Here is a 17,308-nt window from a genome sequence, read left to right on the forward strand (position 1 = left end):
ATTATGATAGCAAATATTAAAATTATATTTATACCTGGAGTTTGAGGTAATCTAGAAATCTGCAATACTTCCAGAGTAGAATACAAAGAAGTGATATATATGCTTTCTTCTTTCATGTTTACAAGGAAATAAAAATGATATAGAAAGCTGTAAACAACAATTGACATAATATCTTGTTTATTCCACATGTTTTTAAATTACCGAATTTCCATACAGAACTCAATTTAATAACCACCCAAACAGAGAGCATGCAGTTATGGCAAAATAAGTTGTGAATAAATATCTGTTTTGTGCAAGTCAGTAATTCATATAATCAGAATATATTATATGAATGATTTAGATCTTTGCTATAAAAGTTGTATGGTCTATGTTTTTTTTTTCTCCATTTTTTAAAAACCTTTAAAACTGTTCTCAATATTTTTCTTCACCTCTTAAGTTTTAAACTCCCCATATTTATGGAAAGTTAGTAAAGTTTGTATGCGCAAAGTTTAAATAATTAAATTAAAATATTAATTTCCTCGTGTACACATTAAAATAGCTCGGAAATCTTTGAACTGTTCCGATCTATTCCGATCTGTACATGTATTTCTGATGTTGCTTATGTGATACGACCCAGGAGGTTCTGATCGATACGGGTCTTGTGGATGTTGGTCAAATGATGCAACTCTGTTTTCCGATATTACCCGAAAGTTTGAAACATGGCGTTGACTCTGGTGGTTCATATAAAGCGTGCGATGTTTCATGCGACATTTACCACTATGTCAATAATATATATATTGGTGCTTTCATGGATCTGAACTATCATATATAAGGTTTTATGACAGTTTTTGATGGTGAAAATTACAAGAAATACAACTTAAACACAGTTAACCCTCGCTAATAGCAACCAACTCTGTTAACGTAAAGACTACCGGTCTGCTAATAGGACCAAATGGCCAAAATATCACCACAATTTTGATCTGTGTATAAAGATCACTCGGATGAATCAACTAGTTTGGCTGTGTAGAGTTGTAGGGCCATTTGTGATATGCACAGTGTAGGCAGCATCTTTGCTATTCTGTATTAATTTGCATAATACAGAGTTATCTGTCCTTGCAGGTAGGTATTGAAGATGACGTCACAAGGTTGCAAGAGCAACGTCATACTTTTCAAAGAAATTGATGTGAATTTCACTCACCAAAAAAATTACATCAATACCTAACCACAGGTTACTCTTACAGGGGGAATAGGATAAGGGAAACTACAGTTACCCTGGTCAAACATGGCGACGTTAAAAAAAAATGATGAAATTCATTCTGTCTGTTTCCCATGTGAACTCTATAAAATGCACAGACGGCATTGAGCATCCGGCAGGTGTTCAGAAATCCTGGCCTGGTTCAAGCTTTGATATGGCCACTATATTTTCTCCTTTCATGGTAACACTAAATCACAAATTCAGAAAAATTAAGGTGTGCCATGTTTTGACAGAAAGGGTTAGTGGGGAGTCAAGTACGTGTTCAAAATAGCAAATAAGGTAAAAAAAACAACAGTTTTTTAACAGAACTCATCAACAATATTATTGTTAATGACTTGTCAAAGTTGCGGTTAATTAATTTTAAGATAGGTTCATAAGAGGATGTTGAACTTATGTTTAACGACGTAGTTCATTATCCATAATGAATGTCTTTGTACACAAAATTATATATGGAGTGGGGACTGGGGGGGATTGTTAAATTCATTTAATCATACCTGGATTACAGTAATTGACAATGCTGTTATCCATAGACAATCTACTGTATATCTTGCCTATCATCAGATGTTACTGATGAAACATGTGTGGCAATACTCATCTCTAACTCAAACCACTAATAAATAGCTGTTTAAGCTCCCATCACTTCTCTGTATAAAGTTTCTACAGAAATGAAAATTGTGGTGCCAGACAACAGCATCAGAAAATGAGGATGTTATTTGTACAACTGTTGTCACCAAGGTTATAAAACCTAGCAGAGTGTGACAGTTAATGTCATCGCAGTCATAGAAGCCATTAACAGTCTCATCTGTGAAAGCATATACATGCTACATATACTATATTTATACAAGCTAAAATAGAATTGATAAATGGTATCCTAGCATGTATGCTCCTTTCACCAGCATAGATACAAACAACTAAACCATGTGTTACAGCTAGCTACCATTGAAATGTATCCTTGAAGCAATTTAACATAACCTAGATGCCTTTTGTTGTGCTATATGAAAGAAACTTGTAAGATATACCTTTAAATAATTCAAAAATTTCCTAGGGCTATGGATGATTTAATGTTGCACTCCTGAGGTGTACACCAGGGCTCCCTTTTTGATCCTAAACTATTATATCCTATAATCCAATTAATGGTCAATTTAATCTTTAGATAAAAAAAACATTGGGACGTCAAGCCAATATAACGATTTAACAGTAAATTGTGAAATATGTTCGAACATGTCATAATAATTAATGACAATTTAAAGATGCTCCACCGCCGACAGAGCATAAGCAATACTCATCATTAACACAATATATATTTTGTGTTTAATGGTGTACATATATGTCTAATTAACACAAAAAATAATATAAATCAAATAATTTATTTGCTTTTGGTGCATGCGCAATCAGTACTTCATTCCATATAAGATATAGTGCCACAGAATTTTTTCGGGTGCAATTAAATAGTTTTAATATTTTTAGCTTGAAGTAAAATTAAAAGCTCAAACATTTCAATGGTGGCAATGCTATAAAGTAAGTTACTTTTGTAACTGGAGGAAAGTAATTAATTGTCTGCTCCTGTCAGTGTTGGAGCATCTTTAACCGATCCTTATAAAATTGTGAAATGTGTTCTAGTACATAATGGTAATTAATGCACACAGTGCCGTCTGTAAGTTATATTTGTCACCATGGTGTCACTGTTCCCAGGGAGGGTTAGGTAAACAAGGTTATGTATTGACATAAGTAACATCTGTTGACAGGTTTGTTTATCATTGTGAAATAATCAGAGTGGGCATTGCATTGTGAGAATTCTGTGTGAATCAAGTGCTACAGGTGTCTATATTTAGCCTCAGTGATACGGTGATTCGACCTAATTCAGTACTAGAATTTGGGAAGATTTTCCAAAATTGTTATTTTAGTTAGGTAATAAGGAAATACAATGTGTTGTTGTTTTAAGCCCATATTCATGATCAATCAGTTATCTAACTATGTTTTATCATTCTGACTTGGATTTCATCTTATTTAAATGAAATAGGGACATATAAACATTTCACATAAAATCCCAGGTGCCCATAAAGACAATTGATATTTGTGATTTGAGTCAGAATTATGATCATGCATCAATTTTGATTTTTACAATATATTACACTCAATTTCCATCCTCTATATATATCCCATTATCCATAAAACCACATCAGACAAGGTGTATTATACTGAAATTAGCATTGTTGATTAGTAGATGTTGGTTGACCCTGATGGCCTGTAAAGGCTCGATTGTCTGATTTTAACACATTGAAGACTAATTACAAAAATCTTAAGCCTTTGAATGTTTGATGGCAAACTAAATGATGTTGACTAAATCTTGTGATGGCAAACTAAATGATGTTGACTAAATCTTGTGATGGCAAACTAAATGATGTTGACTAAATCTTGTGATGGCAAACTAAATGATGTTTGAATAAATCTTGTGATGGCAAACTTAAATGATGTTTGACTAAATCTCTTGATGGCAAATTTAAATGATATTTGACTGAATCTCTTGATGGCAAACTTAGTTGATGTTTGACTACACCTCTTGATTGCAAACTTAAATGATGTTTGACTAAACCTCATAATGGCAAACTTTAGAGATGTTTGACTAAACCTCTTGATGGCAAACTTCAATGATGTTTGACTATAAGTCTCTTGATGGCAGACCTGAGTGATATTTGACGAAATCACTTCAATGATATTTTACTCAAGCTCTTGATCTGTACACTTAAGTGATATTTGACTATAACTTTCATGATTTGTAAATTTTTAAAATGATTGACTAAATCTTTTGATGAAAAACTTAAATGATGTTTGACTTTCTGTGTTTTTCAGGTGTCGGGTACGGCATGGTGATAATATCTGGAATTGTTTGTGTTTATTACAACATCATCATTACCTGGACCATATACTACCTGTACCATTCTCTACGGGCCGTCCTGCCCTGGAGCATGTGTAACAATTGGTGGAATACCGACCAATGTTACATTCGTACGGGTCCCTACGCGACGACCAACAATACCACGGCCATCAATGCCACAATGACCAACACCACCAGTGCCGCAACAGCCAACATGTCCGTGGTCCAGATGGTTGCTGGGAACCTCTCTACTGTTGTTAGCAATGTTACCAAGAAGATGACTGCCAGTGAGGAATTCTGGGAGTAAGTGGTCAAAATTTTTAAAATACCAAGTTCGGTCTTTGTATATAATAGAGTTATCTCCCTTTCAGGATGGTATTGATTGTGACGTCATTATTTTGTGAGCAAAACTAATGGAATTTCTCTGGCATTTCCTTGTATCTACATTGATAAAGATTATAAGTTTTGTTTTGGGTAAAGGCAATTATTTCAAGGGAGAATTTCAAGAGGAAATTGTGGTATTGAAATGCAACTATCATAACCGGGTGGTGGGGTGGTGTAGTGGTTCAGCCACTGGCCTTTCACCTAGCCGGCCGGGGTTTCGATCTGCGCCATGGATGTGAGAAGTTCAGGGGTCACCTGCCCCTACACGTGGTTTTTCTCTGGACACTCCGATTTCCTCCCACTCTAAGACCCCTTACATCCGGGCCACCAAAAGTAATTTGTATAACATGTTTTGTAATTAATGTAAAATAAATAAAGTTTATATATTATGTATAAAACTATTCTAAAACAACTGCCATTGATTTCTGCATTGGTCTAGGATAATAAGTGTGGTTTGGATTAGGTCAATCAATGATTTTGAGGAATTCATGACACCAAATACAATGGAACAAAATACACTCATACATGCTATTAGTAAAGACAGGGAGGGGTGTGGGTTGTAACATTCTCCTTTGATAAGGTTTTAATGTATCTGAATTGTTCTGTTGACAATATAATTCCACATTTCAATTCTGTTATCTGTGATAGTGGCATCAAATCGTAAATGTCAAAGCATTTTTTGATTGGTGTTTATCTAAAATTAGCCGTACATTAGGGGCTATTAACATACAGGCTGTCATATTATGTGGCCCATTTGTGTGTTTTTATCCTAGATTGATGTGAAATATTTACACTAAATAATCCATATACCATGATTATCCTGTAACCAAGCTTTACATATTTATTTTTGTTGATAACCCCTGACATATCTCACAAAGTGTAAGTAAACATGTTGGTGATTTACTCTGTCCTCAAGGCTAAGGTAAAAAAGTAACAGAACTGGATCCTTATAAACTGTATTATACAAATTACACGGAAGTAATACTAGCCATGTAGACAAAACAGATTGTCCATTGTTTTTAATTAAGGTAATTTTAATTAATATGGTATAACAATTATGAATATTTTGATGGTAAAAAAATCCGACATATTTTGATGGTAAAAAAATCCGACAGAAATTGAATGATGATAATGCATTTCAGGAGGAAAGTCCTTCAGAGAACAGCTGGAATAGATGATATGGGAGAACTGAGGTGGGACCTTTTCATCTGTCTCTTCATCGCCTGGGTAGTCATCTTCCTCTGCTTGTGTAAAGGTGTCAAGTCGTCTGGAAAGGTAAGTAACACATGTTTGTTTCTAGTTAAGGATAAAATTGCTTAGTTGTGTAACCCTGGTGAATACCAGCCACAATATACCGCTCGGCTAGAGAGAACTTCTCTTTAGCTTGATCGGTTGAGCGTCAGACTAGTAACCAAGAGGTCCTGAGTTCGAATCCTAGCAGAGGCAGTGATTATGTTTGTATCAAATCATGTGCTCTGTTACAGTTGTATTATATATGTAGTGAAATTCGTGTCTCTCATGTTCTTGCAGGTGACATGCTCCTTAAGAAAATATTATTTGTCCTATATTCTTGCAGGTCATGTTCAGTAAAACACGGTTATAACTAATCTCTAGGGACCAACAAAATCACTTCATTATAAGCATAGTTAGTTATTCACGTATTACAGACTTATTTTATGAGCATTAATGGGGAATAAAAATTACTACGTCATAACCATGAATTCGTTGAAAGTATGTTCGTTTTATCTGTGTTTTACTTGGTTTCACTTTTAACTGTTGCTGGTCATGTATTTCACTTCTAATTTTCTGTATTTTTGCAACCCTTCCATATCTTACAGGTTGTGTATTTCACCTCTATGTTTCCATATTTTACAGGTGGTTTATTTCACTGCGACCTTCCCCTACCTTGTCCTGCTGGTACTACTTGTCCGTGGACTCACTCTGCCAGGTGCTGGAGAAGGCATCAAGTTTTACCTCATCCCAGACTTTAGCAAGCTAAAAAATTTCCAGGTAAGTTTTCTGCCGAGGATGCTAAAATGAGACCACTTCATAGTGTACTGGAATATGACCCGTTCCATTCACAAGTCATTCAAGTGTAACAGAAAATGAGAAAATATATAGCTTCCAGAATAGAGTTTGAACCAGGAACTTCCAAACACTAGCCAGATGCTCTACTGATTGAGCTATCGGTCATGTCAACGATGAGTGCATGCTTCAGTCAGATTCCACAACTCTCCTCACTCCTTGATTATAGTCTCTACCCACAAAGACACGAGGTACTCTATATAACCACTGTAGATATCTAGTTGAGCACCAGTTTTGTAACAAGAAATGAGAAAATATAGTGAGAATATCCTTCTTGGTCTTCCACAGTATGCTGCAATGTGATAGCACTGTAAAGTAGGCTGTACAGTTCTGCTATTACAAGGAGATGCAACATCGATAAAGGCCATATTCATATATATAGGAATGCCGTGTTGATATTTTTTATTCTTAATATCTGCTGATGCACAACGTCTTTTAAAAGTTTAAGTACATACAAATATATATACTCTTAGACTCTTAAATTACTTCAGCTATTGACAGGGTTTGTAAAGAGAACCACACTTGTGTTTTCAGGTGTGGGGAGATGCTGCTGTACAGATCTTCTACTCCATTGGACCAGCTTGGGGTGGTCTTATCACTATGGCGAGCTACAACAAGTTCCATAATAACTGCTACAGGTTGGTGCATGCTACCAGTTAAAATTATGACATTATGGCAGCTTCTAGATGTGAAAGTTAAATCATTCACAGCATGGAATTTTTCATTTATTTTAATTTCATTAAATCTATTATATCTCTGTGCGAACATAACAACGAGGTCATGGTATTTAAAATCAATTAACTACCACTTCCCCTTTAGAATTTTTTTTTTTTTTAAATTTTAGCAAGTAAGCGAGTGTTTGTGTATGTATGTTATTGTATGAAGGAATAAACTTATTATCTACAGCATATGAGAAGTTTCTATGTGAGAGTGTAAAGGTGTGTATGATTTCACATTAGTGAGAAAGAGTATATATATATATATTAAGTATTAAGGATGTACACCTCTGAGAAGTCAAAATTTTCTTGTATTAAACTTTTTTTCTCATATAGATTTTTGGAAATAGGAGTTCATGCCATAAAAAAAATAGAAGAAAAAACATATGTTCGTGTGCTCTTTTTTGAGCTATTGTCACTCATGGATACCTAATTGACAAAATATTGGATTTTATGGGAATTTTGCCGTTTTGACCATTTACACAATAGATTAAAGCCATAATTTCTGGATGAGGTGTTTGATATGTATGGATGTTTGTAGAATTTATTTTCTAGTAGTCTTCTTTAAAAATATACCAGTTTTGATCAATAAGACTTACATTTTTTCTTAGAATAACAACATATGCTACCACTACCCACTAATTTTGAGCTTCAAAATGCACCATTTTCAGCCATTTTTGCCAAATTTAGCCCTTTATAGAAAAAGTTCTGGTATTAAACTTTTGTTAATATTTTGCATATCAACGGGGAAAGGGTTGTTCTTTCTAAATCAGGCAGAAAAATGGGGGGTCCGTGTGCTTATTTTTTTGCCCCATTTGAATATTTGTTATTTATCAGTATTTTCGAGTAAAAAATAATTGTGCTCAAATTACCATTAAATGTAAAAATAAAGAGACAAATGTGTATCATATCACACATTAATGATCAATATTTTAATTACCATGAACCCAGTAAAGATTTACAGCAAAAATTACCTCGATGCAGCTAAAAATACTGGCGCAGTGATGATTTAAGTAAAAACAATTTCAGTAAAAAATGGTAAAACTGTGGCTCTACTCAAAGCAAGAAAAGACACAATTTCAAAATGGCCGCCAAATGGGCCATTTCTTAAAATCCCCATATAAAAAAATCTACTAAAACTAGAAATGTAATTTTTTGACAAAATTTGCAACTGGTAACTTCCTACAGATATTGATAAATTTTATTTGAAAATCTCATAACTTCTTTGATCTATGTCGAAACGAGACTTCAACGGGACTGAAACCTCAGAAGAATACAACCTTAAGCATATGTATGTATGATGATCATTGATCAGTTATCTTGTGTATAATACATGTATTGATGAAAAACTGAATAAAATGTAAATTATAAAATAAAAAAAAATAAAAATAAAAAAAATTTATTCTTGATATTACAGGGATGCAATGATTGTACCATTTGTTAACTGCGGAACAAGTCTATTTGCTGGCTTGGTGATATTCTCTGTATTGGGATTCATGGCCCACGAAACAGGAGTGGATATAAAAAATGTCGTCACTCAGGGTATGTACCATTTTATTGGCATCAACTACTACTAGCAGTCTATTTGCTCTTAGCTTGTAATTTGTACTGCAAGTGAACTCATAATTTTAGTAGTTAAACTGTTATTAACTTGTCAAAATGAATAACCTGTTTGTTTGTCCTTCATAACAGCTAGTATAGATAGTATAGTCATATGTACAAACATAGGATGGATCAGGGTTAAGATTTAGGGCGTTACTCATAGGATGGATCAGGGTTAAGATTTAGGGCGTTACTCATAGGATGGATCAGGGTTAAGATTTAGGGCGTTACTCATAGGATGGATCAGGGTTAAGATTTAGGGCGTTACTCATCACCAGGGTTAAGATTTAGGCCTTTACTCATCAGCAGGGTAAAGATTTAGAGCGTAACTCCTCAACAGGGTAAAGATTTAGGGCGTAACTCACCAGAGGCCATAGAATTGATCAGGGTTAAGATATAGGTCGTTACTCATCAGCAGGGTAAAGATTTAGGGCGTAACTCACCAGAGGCCATAGAATTGATCAGGGTTAAGATATAGGTCGTTAGTCATCAGCAGGGTAAAGATTTAGAGCGTAACTCACCAGAGGCCATATAATTGATCAGGGTTAAGATATAGGTCTTTACTCCTCAGCAGGGTAAAGATTTACAGCGTAACTCACCAGAGGCCATATATAGAAGTGATCAGGGTTAAGATATAGGTCGTTAGTCATCAGAGGCCATTCAGTGAAATTCATAGAGATTTTCATCTTCTGTTACATCTTGTGAAAATGAGAAAGAAACTCGGCTTTCAGTTGTCAGAGGTCATTCATGGTGACTCATATAGATTTTTCATAGTCATTATATCTTGAAAAAGAATGAAAGAATGATTAAATATTTACAAAGTTGTTACAAGTTTAAAAGGTCTGTAAGTTTTTATTCTGTCTGTATAGCATTGGAGATACATACTGTATGCAAATCATTGAGCATTGAGAGCATAATTAGAATTTCTTTTGAAATAAACTTTGAAAGCGAAATCAACATCACCAAGTCATGAAAGAAATTTAGATTTTAGATTTTGTTACAACTCTTTAATCAGCACTTGGAGAATAGCTTTTTGTATGTCGATCAATCAGGTGTTGTGCTGACCGGAAACACAGGTGTACACAGTAGTAGTCGCTCCGTTACGTGGCCACCAATGTTTTATCATGGGTGTGGTTATTATGTAATTTGAGCATATATTGATTGTTTGGGAGGAACATAATAGATTTATTAGTAAAGCGTTCAGTATTCTACCTCACACACTGAGACAATCAATAGTATTTTACAATATCATGAATATGTGTAATGTTGATATAGGGTGATGTTGTATATGTAATAATATTGTTATTGTCGTCAGATTGTTTGTTTATGGTTTTGTGTTGAGAAGTAGTTTTACATTGAAATGGGATATATAAAAAAAGGCTGTTAAGGAATAACTACAGATGTCATGTATTCCAAATATAATTATACGTTTAATCCCCGCTCCTCCTCCTCCATTCCCCCCCCAAAAAAAAAAAACCCAAAAAAAACAAACAAACAAAACATGAATTTTAAAAAATTTGCAGTTTACTCCTACACTTCTAAATGTGGAGTGTAAAGGTCCTTTCCCAAATGTTGAGTAAAGCCTTGATACGTAATTTACATAGAAAACCTTACATAAATGACTAAAGAAAATGGTATCAATTTCTTAAATATAACATTATAATTGATTTTATTTGGTTGAAGCCAGGATGCTACAAAATCAAGTAGTATAAAGTTTTAGGATGACAACGCTTCCAATCTTTCATCTTAGTTATTATTATACCTCACTTTTATTTGGAGTATTATGATTGGATTAAGCTTGATCACATGACATTGAATAAGTTAGATATTTCATCGGAATTGGAAGGCTAGGGAAATAACCCCTTGGAAGCTCTGCACATGTCTGGAAGTTGATGTCATCTGCAACGTCAACCAACAATGGCAATGCTGTTGTTCATTTTTTGCGCCCCGACAAATTTCACAACATTGTTGGTTTGATGACAATTAATGCTTCCGATTTTTCATCTCAGCTGTAAATATATGTTATTGTTATTGAAGGCCCCGGACTAGCATTTGTTGCGTACCCCGAAGCGATGACGACACTTCCGATCTCTCCTCTGTGGGCCGTGTTATTCTTCCTTATGCTGTTTACAGTAGGACTCGATACACAGGTATATACCTACACTAAATATTGTCTATACAGCACATCTAATAATGCGTAATAGCTACATTGTGACCTCTAACCTTTAAATCACAATCTTCTACAAGCTAAAGATAATTAACAGGAGTACCTGTGAAATACAAAGCTACAACTTTTGAGAAAACTTGTAGAAATTAATAAAAAAAAAATTTAAATCAATAAATCTATATGGTCACAAATGTAGTTTATTATGACAAAATAATTTATCTTTCTTTGATTTCAATTTGTATAAAGATATCATAAATTGAATTCTTTGATTTCTATTTAGGTATATTTCTTAGAAAGCCATTTCACAAACTATTAAGTTAATGTGCTTAGAGTTACCTCCCTTTCTCTGATGTGGAAGAGATGTGTTAGGATATCATCTGTTTCAAAGAGCTTTCTTCTTACGATGCTTGTGTAAGATAACTGATCAGATGGTATTTTCTTAGGCTTATTGGTTCATGTACCTATTGGTTTATGTATAAATGTTTATATTTTGCTTGAGTTTTCAAAATCAAATTATGGAGGTTAATCGATTTTCATGAAGTCTAACTGTCATGAATAGTTAAAATCTGATTTCAGTTAGTTACCCTGCATGGCTAAGTTTAAAATTGTTATTCAGAAATGATGAGGTTGACAGATCTTATGGAAAAATACATTTTACTTAGAAAATGATTTCACATTTGTTTGGTTAATTTTAAGCTAAACGATTGAATAATATCTTGCAGCATTAGTTTGGAAAACAAAATGTTAATAGTGAAACATTTTCATCTGGTGACATGTTTGACTTTTCCATTTTATCTTCAAATGTAGTTAATTTATTCACAAAAAAACGAAATGAATTCACAAAAGATACCTATTTAGATATGAGGTGGTATTTGTCTAAAGACGGGTTTAAAATGCTTGAGTGAAGTATTATTATAGTTTTGTAATATATGTATTTCTCGATGCACATGTTTTCACTTGTAAATCCAGCTAATCAGAATCTGTTATTTTTTCTTTTGTGTAAACAGCTATGTAACAAGCCTGGATAACTGGTTACAGGTAAAAACCCACTGTGAAAGTCAGTGAGAGGAAAATGGTGAAAGATATGTGAGGGAGTGGCAAGAGTGTTTTAGAGGTGTGAGAATTTTGTAGATGTTATGAGAGAGTTATGAGATATTGTGAGATGTCCGTAAGCAGTTCGCTGTGTGTTTGAGTGGTTATTTTGTATGCATTCAAATTAAGTCTTTTCTACTGTTTCTTGTAAGTGTTTGAAACATTTACTGGTTCATGTGTACCTTATTCGCTCTAATTAGCGCCCCTCCCCCTATAAGCATCCCTCCCCTTTTTTGGTAAAGAGTTGAAGATGTATAGACGCTCCCATGCGATACCACTAATATCAGCATTGTATCCCATATTACATGAGTCTTTTATATGTAAATTGCTGACATAATAAAGGATAAAAGGAATGTTTACTGTAACAGAATAATGTACATGAATACAGAAAGATTTAGAATAGGACTGACTCTTTTTCATCCTCAACTTACATTTTGGTACATTAATAAGCGCCCCCTTTGTTACAATTATTTATGCGCCCTGGGCGCTAATTGCGGCAAATACGGTATATGTCATGGCCATCTGGATTTATACATGGGTTCAATGGAAATAAAGCAAGCTTATGACAACAATTATCTAAGTAATAGGCAACTTCCTTTTTTTTCTCTTGATTAAACAAATATTAGAATAAAGACATAGCGGGAAAATAATCTTTTAACTGAAGTATCTATTGAAATAAGCTATGGTTATAAATTCCTCTGTTTGTATTCTCCCTTAAAAGTGTAAAGATTGATTAAAAGGCAAGGATCAAAATATAAACTTAATTGTCAACATATAACTTCTAATAGAATTCTTATTTTGATAAATGTATTGCATTCTAACAACAATTAATTTACCAAGTATAACTTATGATATATAATATTACCATCATTTTGGGAAGCTCTCTCATTTCTGAAATATGCCATTCAAATAAAAGAATATATTCTTTCTAAAGGAATTTTATAATTAATTTCGATTTAATAAATAGGAATAATTGTTTGAATTTAATGGGAATTTCATAATGATGGTGGGCTAATTTAATTGCCTTTCGTCCATGGTCAGTGGTCCATCCGTCCATTCTCATACCCATGGGTCATTTTCATTTCAACCAATTTTATCCAAAAGGATTGGGCAACAGGCCAGGCCTATATACCCGTCATCAAGATGGCCTATAGACCGCCATCTTGGATTTTGATAATTGTTTTGTTATTTCTATTTCTTAGAAAGTACTGAATGAATCTGTCCCAAATTTTATATTTGATCCCTCTTGAACAATCAGACAAAAAGAGTGCAGACAGCCAGGTATCTTGGATTTTGAGAGTTGCAAACTGTTACTGCTATTTCTCAGGAAGAGCTTAAGAGGTTTCTTTGAAATTTATCTAAGGTTCTTCTTGGTCCTTCAATAGTTATGCCAATTTTTAACATAAGAAAGTACTAGCTTCTTTAAGTTCAATTTTTTTGGGTTTGCTTGGTCCCGATTTCTGCAGATACATTATATGGAACAAATCTAAACACAACATGGCTGACAGTAGCTATATTGAAATTGATTTCTGTTGCTGCTAACCAGAAAAAGTTCACCCTATCATGTACATTTATACTATTCAATACGTCAAAAGAAGGAAATGCAGAGAAAATATCTTTCTTTCACTGACATAGATTATTGAATGGTGGGCGCCTATATCCGTCTGGGACCTCTATGAAATAGATCTTAGTATCTGGTGGTGAAGTATTTGTAACCTCTCCCATTTTATGTCTTCCCTTACCAGCCCATGATGCTGACCGAATTCCTGAAGACTTATCTCATCAAGGCCTACTCTTTCCATCTACTCGACTGTCTTGGTTTGCCGTGTACCGTATGATAAATAGAATATCATATTCTTATCAGTTGAAACACTCATAACCTAAATAAGAGGTACCTTCTTTTATGTCACTTATACAAGCAATGGTTTTCATATTTTCACATTTCTCCAAGAATTGTGTGTATTATTTGACCATTTTTTTTCTATGAATAATAATTTGTATAATAAAGCAGGAACAAATATGGATTGATACAAAGAAATGTGTAATGAATGTTTATTTTCATCTTTTACACCAGAATCTTCTTCAGATGGTTAAAATTTACTTCTTTCTAGAAACTGTATAATTCAAATATATTTCATTTCACTTCAAAAACCGAATAATATGTTAGAATTTTCATCATTGTTTTATAGAATTGGATAGATTAGAATTTGAATAAAGAACACTTTCAAAATATTTCTTCAAAAAAAAAAGTTGAATTATTGAATTTGAATAACTCTTTGTTTAGTATCTATGATGGAAGCACATTTTTGTATCTGGGTATTTATATAAACGTATAGACTATTCACCAAGGCACAGAAGTTCCCTGGCCAAATAAATAGATCAAATTGGAAAAATATGAGAAATTTGATCAATGTTGTGGATATTACAAGACCATCCAGATGTTTATTTCTAAATACATAAAGGCATACAAGAGATATTTATTTGGCCAGACCATATTTTGTTTTGAAGAAATCTGAACTGAAGCATAATTGTAAAAGACCCATGTTCTAAAACAAATGCAACATTGTACGTTGTACGTCTTTTCATGGATGCTTTGCCCATTTGAAACGAATTACTTTGGTTCAATATATACTCCTTTATCCTTGAGAACACATTTTGCTGGTCCAGCAAAACTGGAAGAGAATGCTTAATGTGAAAAACTCATGGATAAATACATAGTTGTAAACATTGTTTCTAAAAATCTGTATGTTTGATAAGAAAATACGATATTTCGAACTGATCTGACCTTGCATTTTAAATGAATGAGACGTACAATAAAAAAATCAACAAAACAAACATTTTTTTCTTTATGATAAATATAGTAAACATATCTTCATCCAACTTTTTTTACCTGAAATCTATGAAAAAATATAATATTCCAGGTATACATAAATAAACAATCAGAAAATTGTTGTTTAGGCATAATAAGTAATGATATATATTCTATAAAAGTGTCAGTTTTGGATTGATTTTTTGTCCTCATAAAAATGGTTGAAGTAGCATTAAAATGCATTACTTTGGAACATGGACCTTACCTGTGCTCAGTACTATTTTATACATTATTTTCACCAGGAAGTGTTTGCATATTTCAATTCATTTGAGACAATGAAGAGAACTGATGCTCACTTCCCGGTGGCTTTTCAGAATCCTGACGATACAAGCCTCGGTGATTTTTCTATACGTCTGTATTGTACCCTGAGCTCATTTTTCCATATTTGAGTATCTGAATTGAAGTTATCAATTGGTTATTTGTTTAAAACAGATTCATCATACGAGATTTAATTTAGGCATTCTTTATTTGTTGGGTAATTGGTATCTGGGGGAAATGTTTGGGGAAAAAATGTTATCTAAAAACGGTTTCTTGGAGAAATTGTGACGTCAATAATTGTCTATTCTATTAATTACATTTTAGTCACGTTATTGTCATCATAACAACATGTTTTTAATTAACTTAACTATGGAACTTTCATTCACTTCTGGATAATTTGATTAATGCTGACCATTGCTTGATAAGTTTTACATTTTTTTCCAAACTGGAAGAGAAAAAAATGAGTGGTTACGTCTCAAAACTTGCACTTGCGGGATATCTGCACAAAAATTAGTAAAGGAAAGTTTTTAAAATATATTTAGTAATTGCATTTATTGAATTAACTAAATATATTTAGTAATTGCATTTTTGATTGAAAAAAAAAATATTAGGTCAATTTTACTGATCAATGCTGTAGAAGGGGTTATGGTTAAAGGGGGTTAGATCCATTTTCTCTTCCTTTTGTAAAATCTTTGACATATTGGAATGTTAACATTGTTTGATAATTGTTATAAACTTTTTATATAGCTGATGCTCTTCACATCAAGGTTCAAATCATGTGTAATTGGTTCACATGTGTCTAGGCCCACACTCACACTCTCATCTGTGTTTTTAGTTTGGGATGTTTGAAACAATGACGAGCGCGTTTGTGGACGAGTTCCCGGATCTCCTCGCCAACAGGAAGGTGCTTTTCACAGCTGTCATGTGTTTTATCGAGTTTCTGCTCGGTGTCCCTTGTGTAATGCAGGTGAGAAATTAATCCAGATTTTTTTTTTAAATCCCAAGGTAAAATTTATGAGGAATAATAAGCAATACGTTTTTCAAGATGCCATTTAAGGCAAACACTGCTAGCTATTTACATTAACTCTGCTACAAAGAATATGGTATTACCAATCAACTTTGTTGTTTGATTATAGTAATTACGATGTTACCAACTTTAGTTATCGTAATTACGATATGACCCTGCAGGTGTGAACTAGAATTGTACCTGCTGCTCCAAATGCTTGATCATAAAAGGTGACTAAATTTAAGATATTACATTGTCTCTTCTATTTAACTAATTTTCTTCTTCCCAACGTCTGCTTTGACACCACCTCACGTTTGGTGTGAAGTTGAGCGCTTGCCACTGTGTGTGTAATTGTCATGTTACTAACTTTAATAACTGTAATGACGATATTACTAACTCCTTACCTGATTCATTACCTTATGATAAGAGTATAAATCCTTTGTTTTACAGGGAGGCGTGTATATTCTACAGATCATGGACTGGTACTGTGCTACGTTCTCTCTTATGTTGCTTTGTCTGGCTGAATGCATCGCTATCGCCTGGATTTATGGTGAGCGTCGATATCAGATCATCCTGAAAATGGCGAATTCGTTGGAGAAGTCATTTCTGGAGTTAACATCTTATTTTGATTTGGCGATAAAATTTATTTTTGCGTAATATGCGGGCTACAAGAATTTGCGAAAATAAATCGATGCGAAAAAGATGTAACTACAGTAGAACGGTTTACTTGTAAATTGTAAAATTAATTTGCCGCAAAAACATCGTAATGCACGAAAACGCTAAATTATTTCCCGCGAAAATAAGCTTGTTTACAGTCGTCATTTAAACATACATGTGTGTGCAAACTACTATTCCAATTTTGTAGGAGCTGACCGGTTTTACAAGGATCTGGAACTGATGATTGGTTACCAGCCAAGTGTGTGGTGGAAGATCTGCTGGTGTTTTTATTTCTCCGGCGATGATAACGGTACACACTTCTGTAAAAATTCAAACATGAACGATTACGTTCAGCTTTAGATA

General features: G+C 33.6%; 2 protein-coding genes across 5 annotated transcripts in view; both read left to right on the top strand.

The window, feature by feature from the left end:
* LOC138304600 (sodium- and chloride-dependent glycine transporter 1-like) overlaps window positions 1-16,249 on the top strand; it is a 35,320-nt gene extending 19,071 nt beyond the window's left edge. The window contains exons 4-12 of one of the 4 annotated variants that reach the window (XR_011205604.1): window positions 4,085-4,412; window positions 5,636-5,768; window positions 6,369-6,503; window positions 7,113-7,216; window positions 8,712-8,836; window positions 10,934-11,046; window positions 12,071-12,101; window positions 13,901-14,046; window positions 16,118-16,249. Coding sequence is in view for 1 of the 4 variants with exons in the window: in XM_069244765.1 (XP_069100866.1) it covers window positions 4,085-4,412; window positions 5,636-5,768; window positions 6,369-6,503; window positions 7,113-7,216; window positions 8,712-8,836; window positions 10,934-11,046; window positions 12,071-12,091 (959 nt within the window). In the remaining 3 variants the exon portion in view is untranslated. Of the gene's footprint in view, window positions 1-4,084; window positions 4,413-5,635; window positions 5,769-6,368; window positions 6,504-7,112; window positions 7,217-8,711; window positions 8,837-10,933; window positions 14,047-16,117 lie in introns of all 4 variants that reach the window. The other 3 variants (XR_011205603.1, XM_069244765.1, XR_011205602.1) reach the window with 3 other exon arrangements.
* On the top strand, window positions 13,907-17,305 carry LOC138336607 (sodium- and chloride-dependent GABA transporter 1-like). The gene is made up of 4 exons (XM_069286128.1): window positions 13,907-13,987; window positions 16,118-16,249; window positions 16,739-16,838; window positions 17,154-17,305. Exons 1-4 carry the CDS (start codon window positions 13,907-13,909, stop codon window positions 17,303-17,305), a joined length of 465 nt encoding a protein of 154 aa, XP_069142229.1.
* The last annotated feature ends 3 nt before the right edge of the window (window positions 17,306-17,308 follow it).

Source organism: Argopecten irradians, chromosome 12 (genome assembly GCF_041381155.1).
Source record: "Argopecten irradians isolate NY chromosome 12, Ai_NY, whole genome shotgun sequence".
NCBI lineage: Eukaryota > Metazoa > Mollusca > Bivalvia > Pectinida > Pectinidae > Argopecten > Argopecten irradians.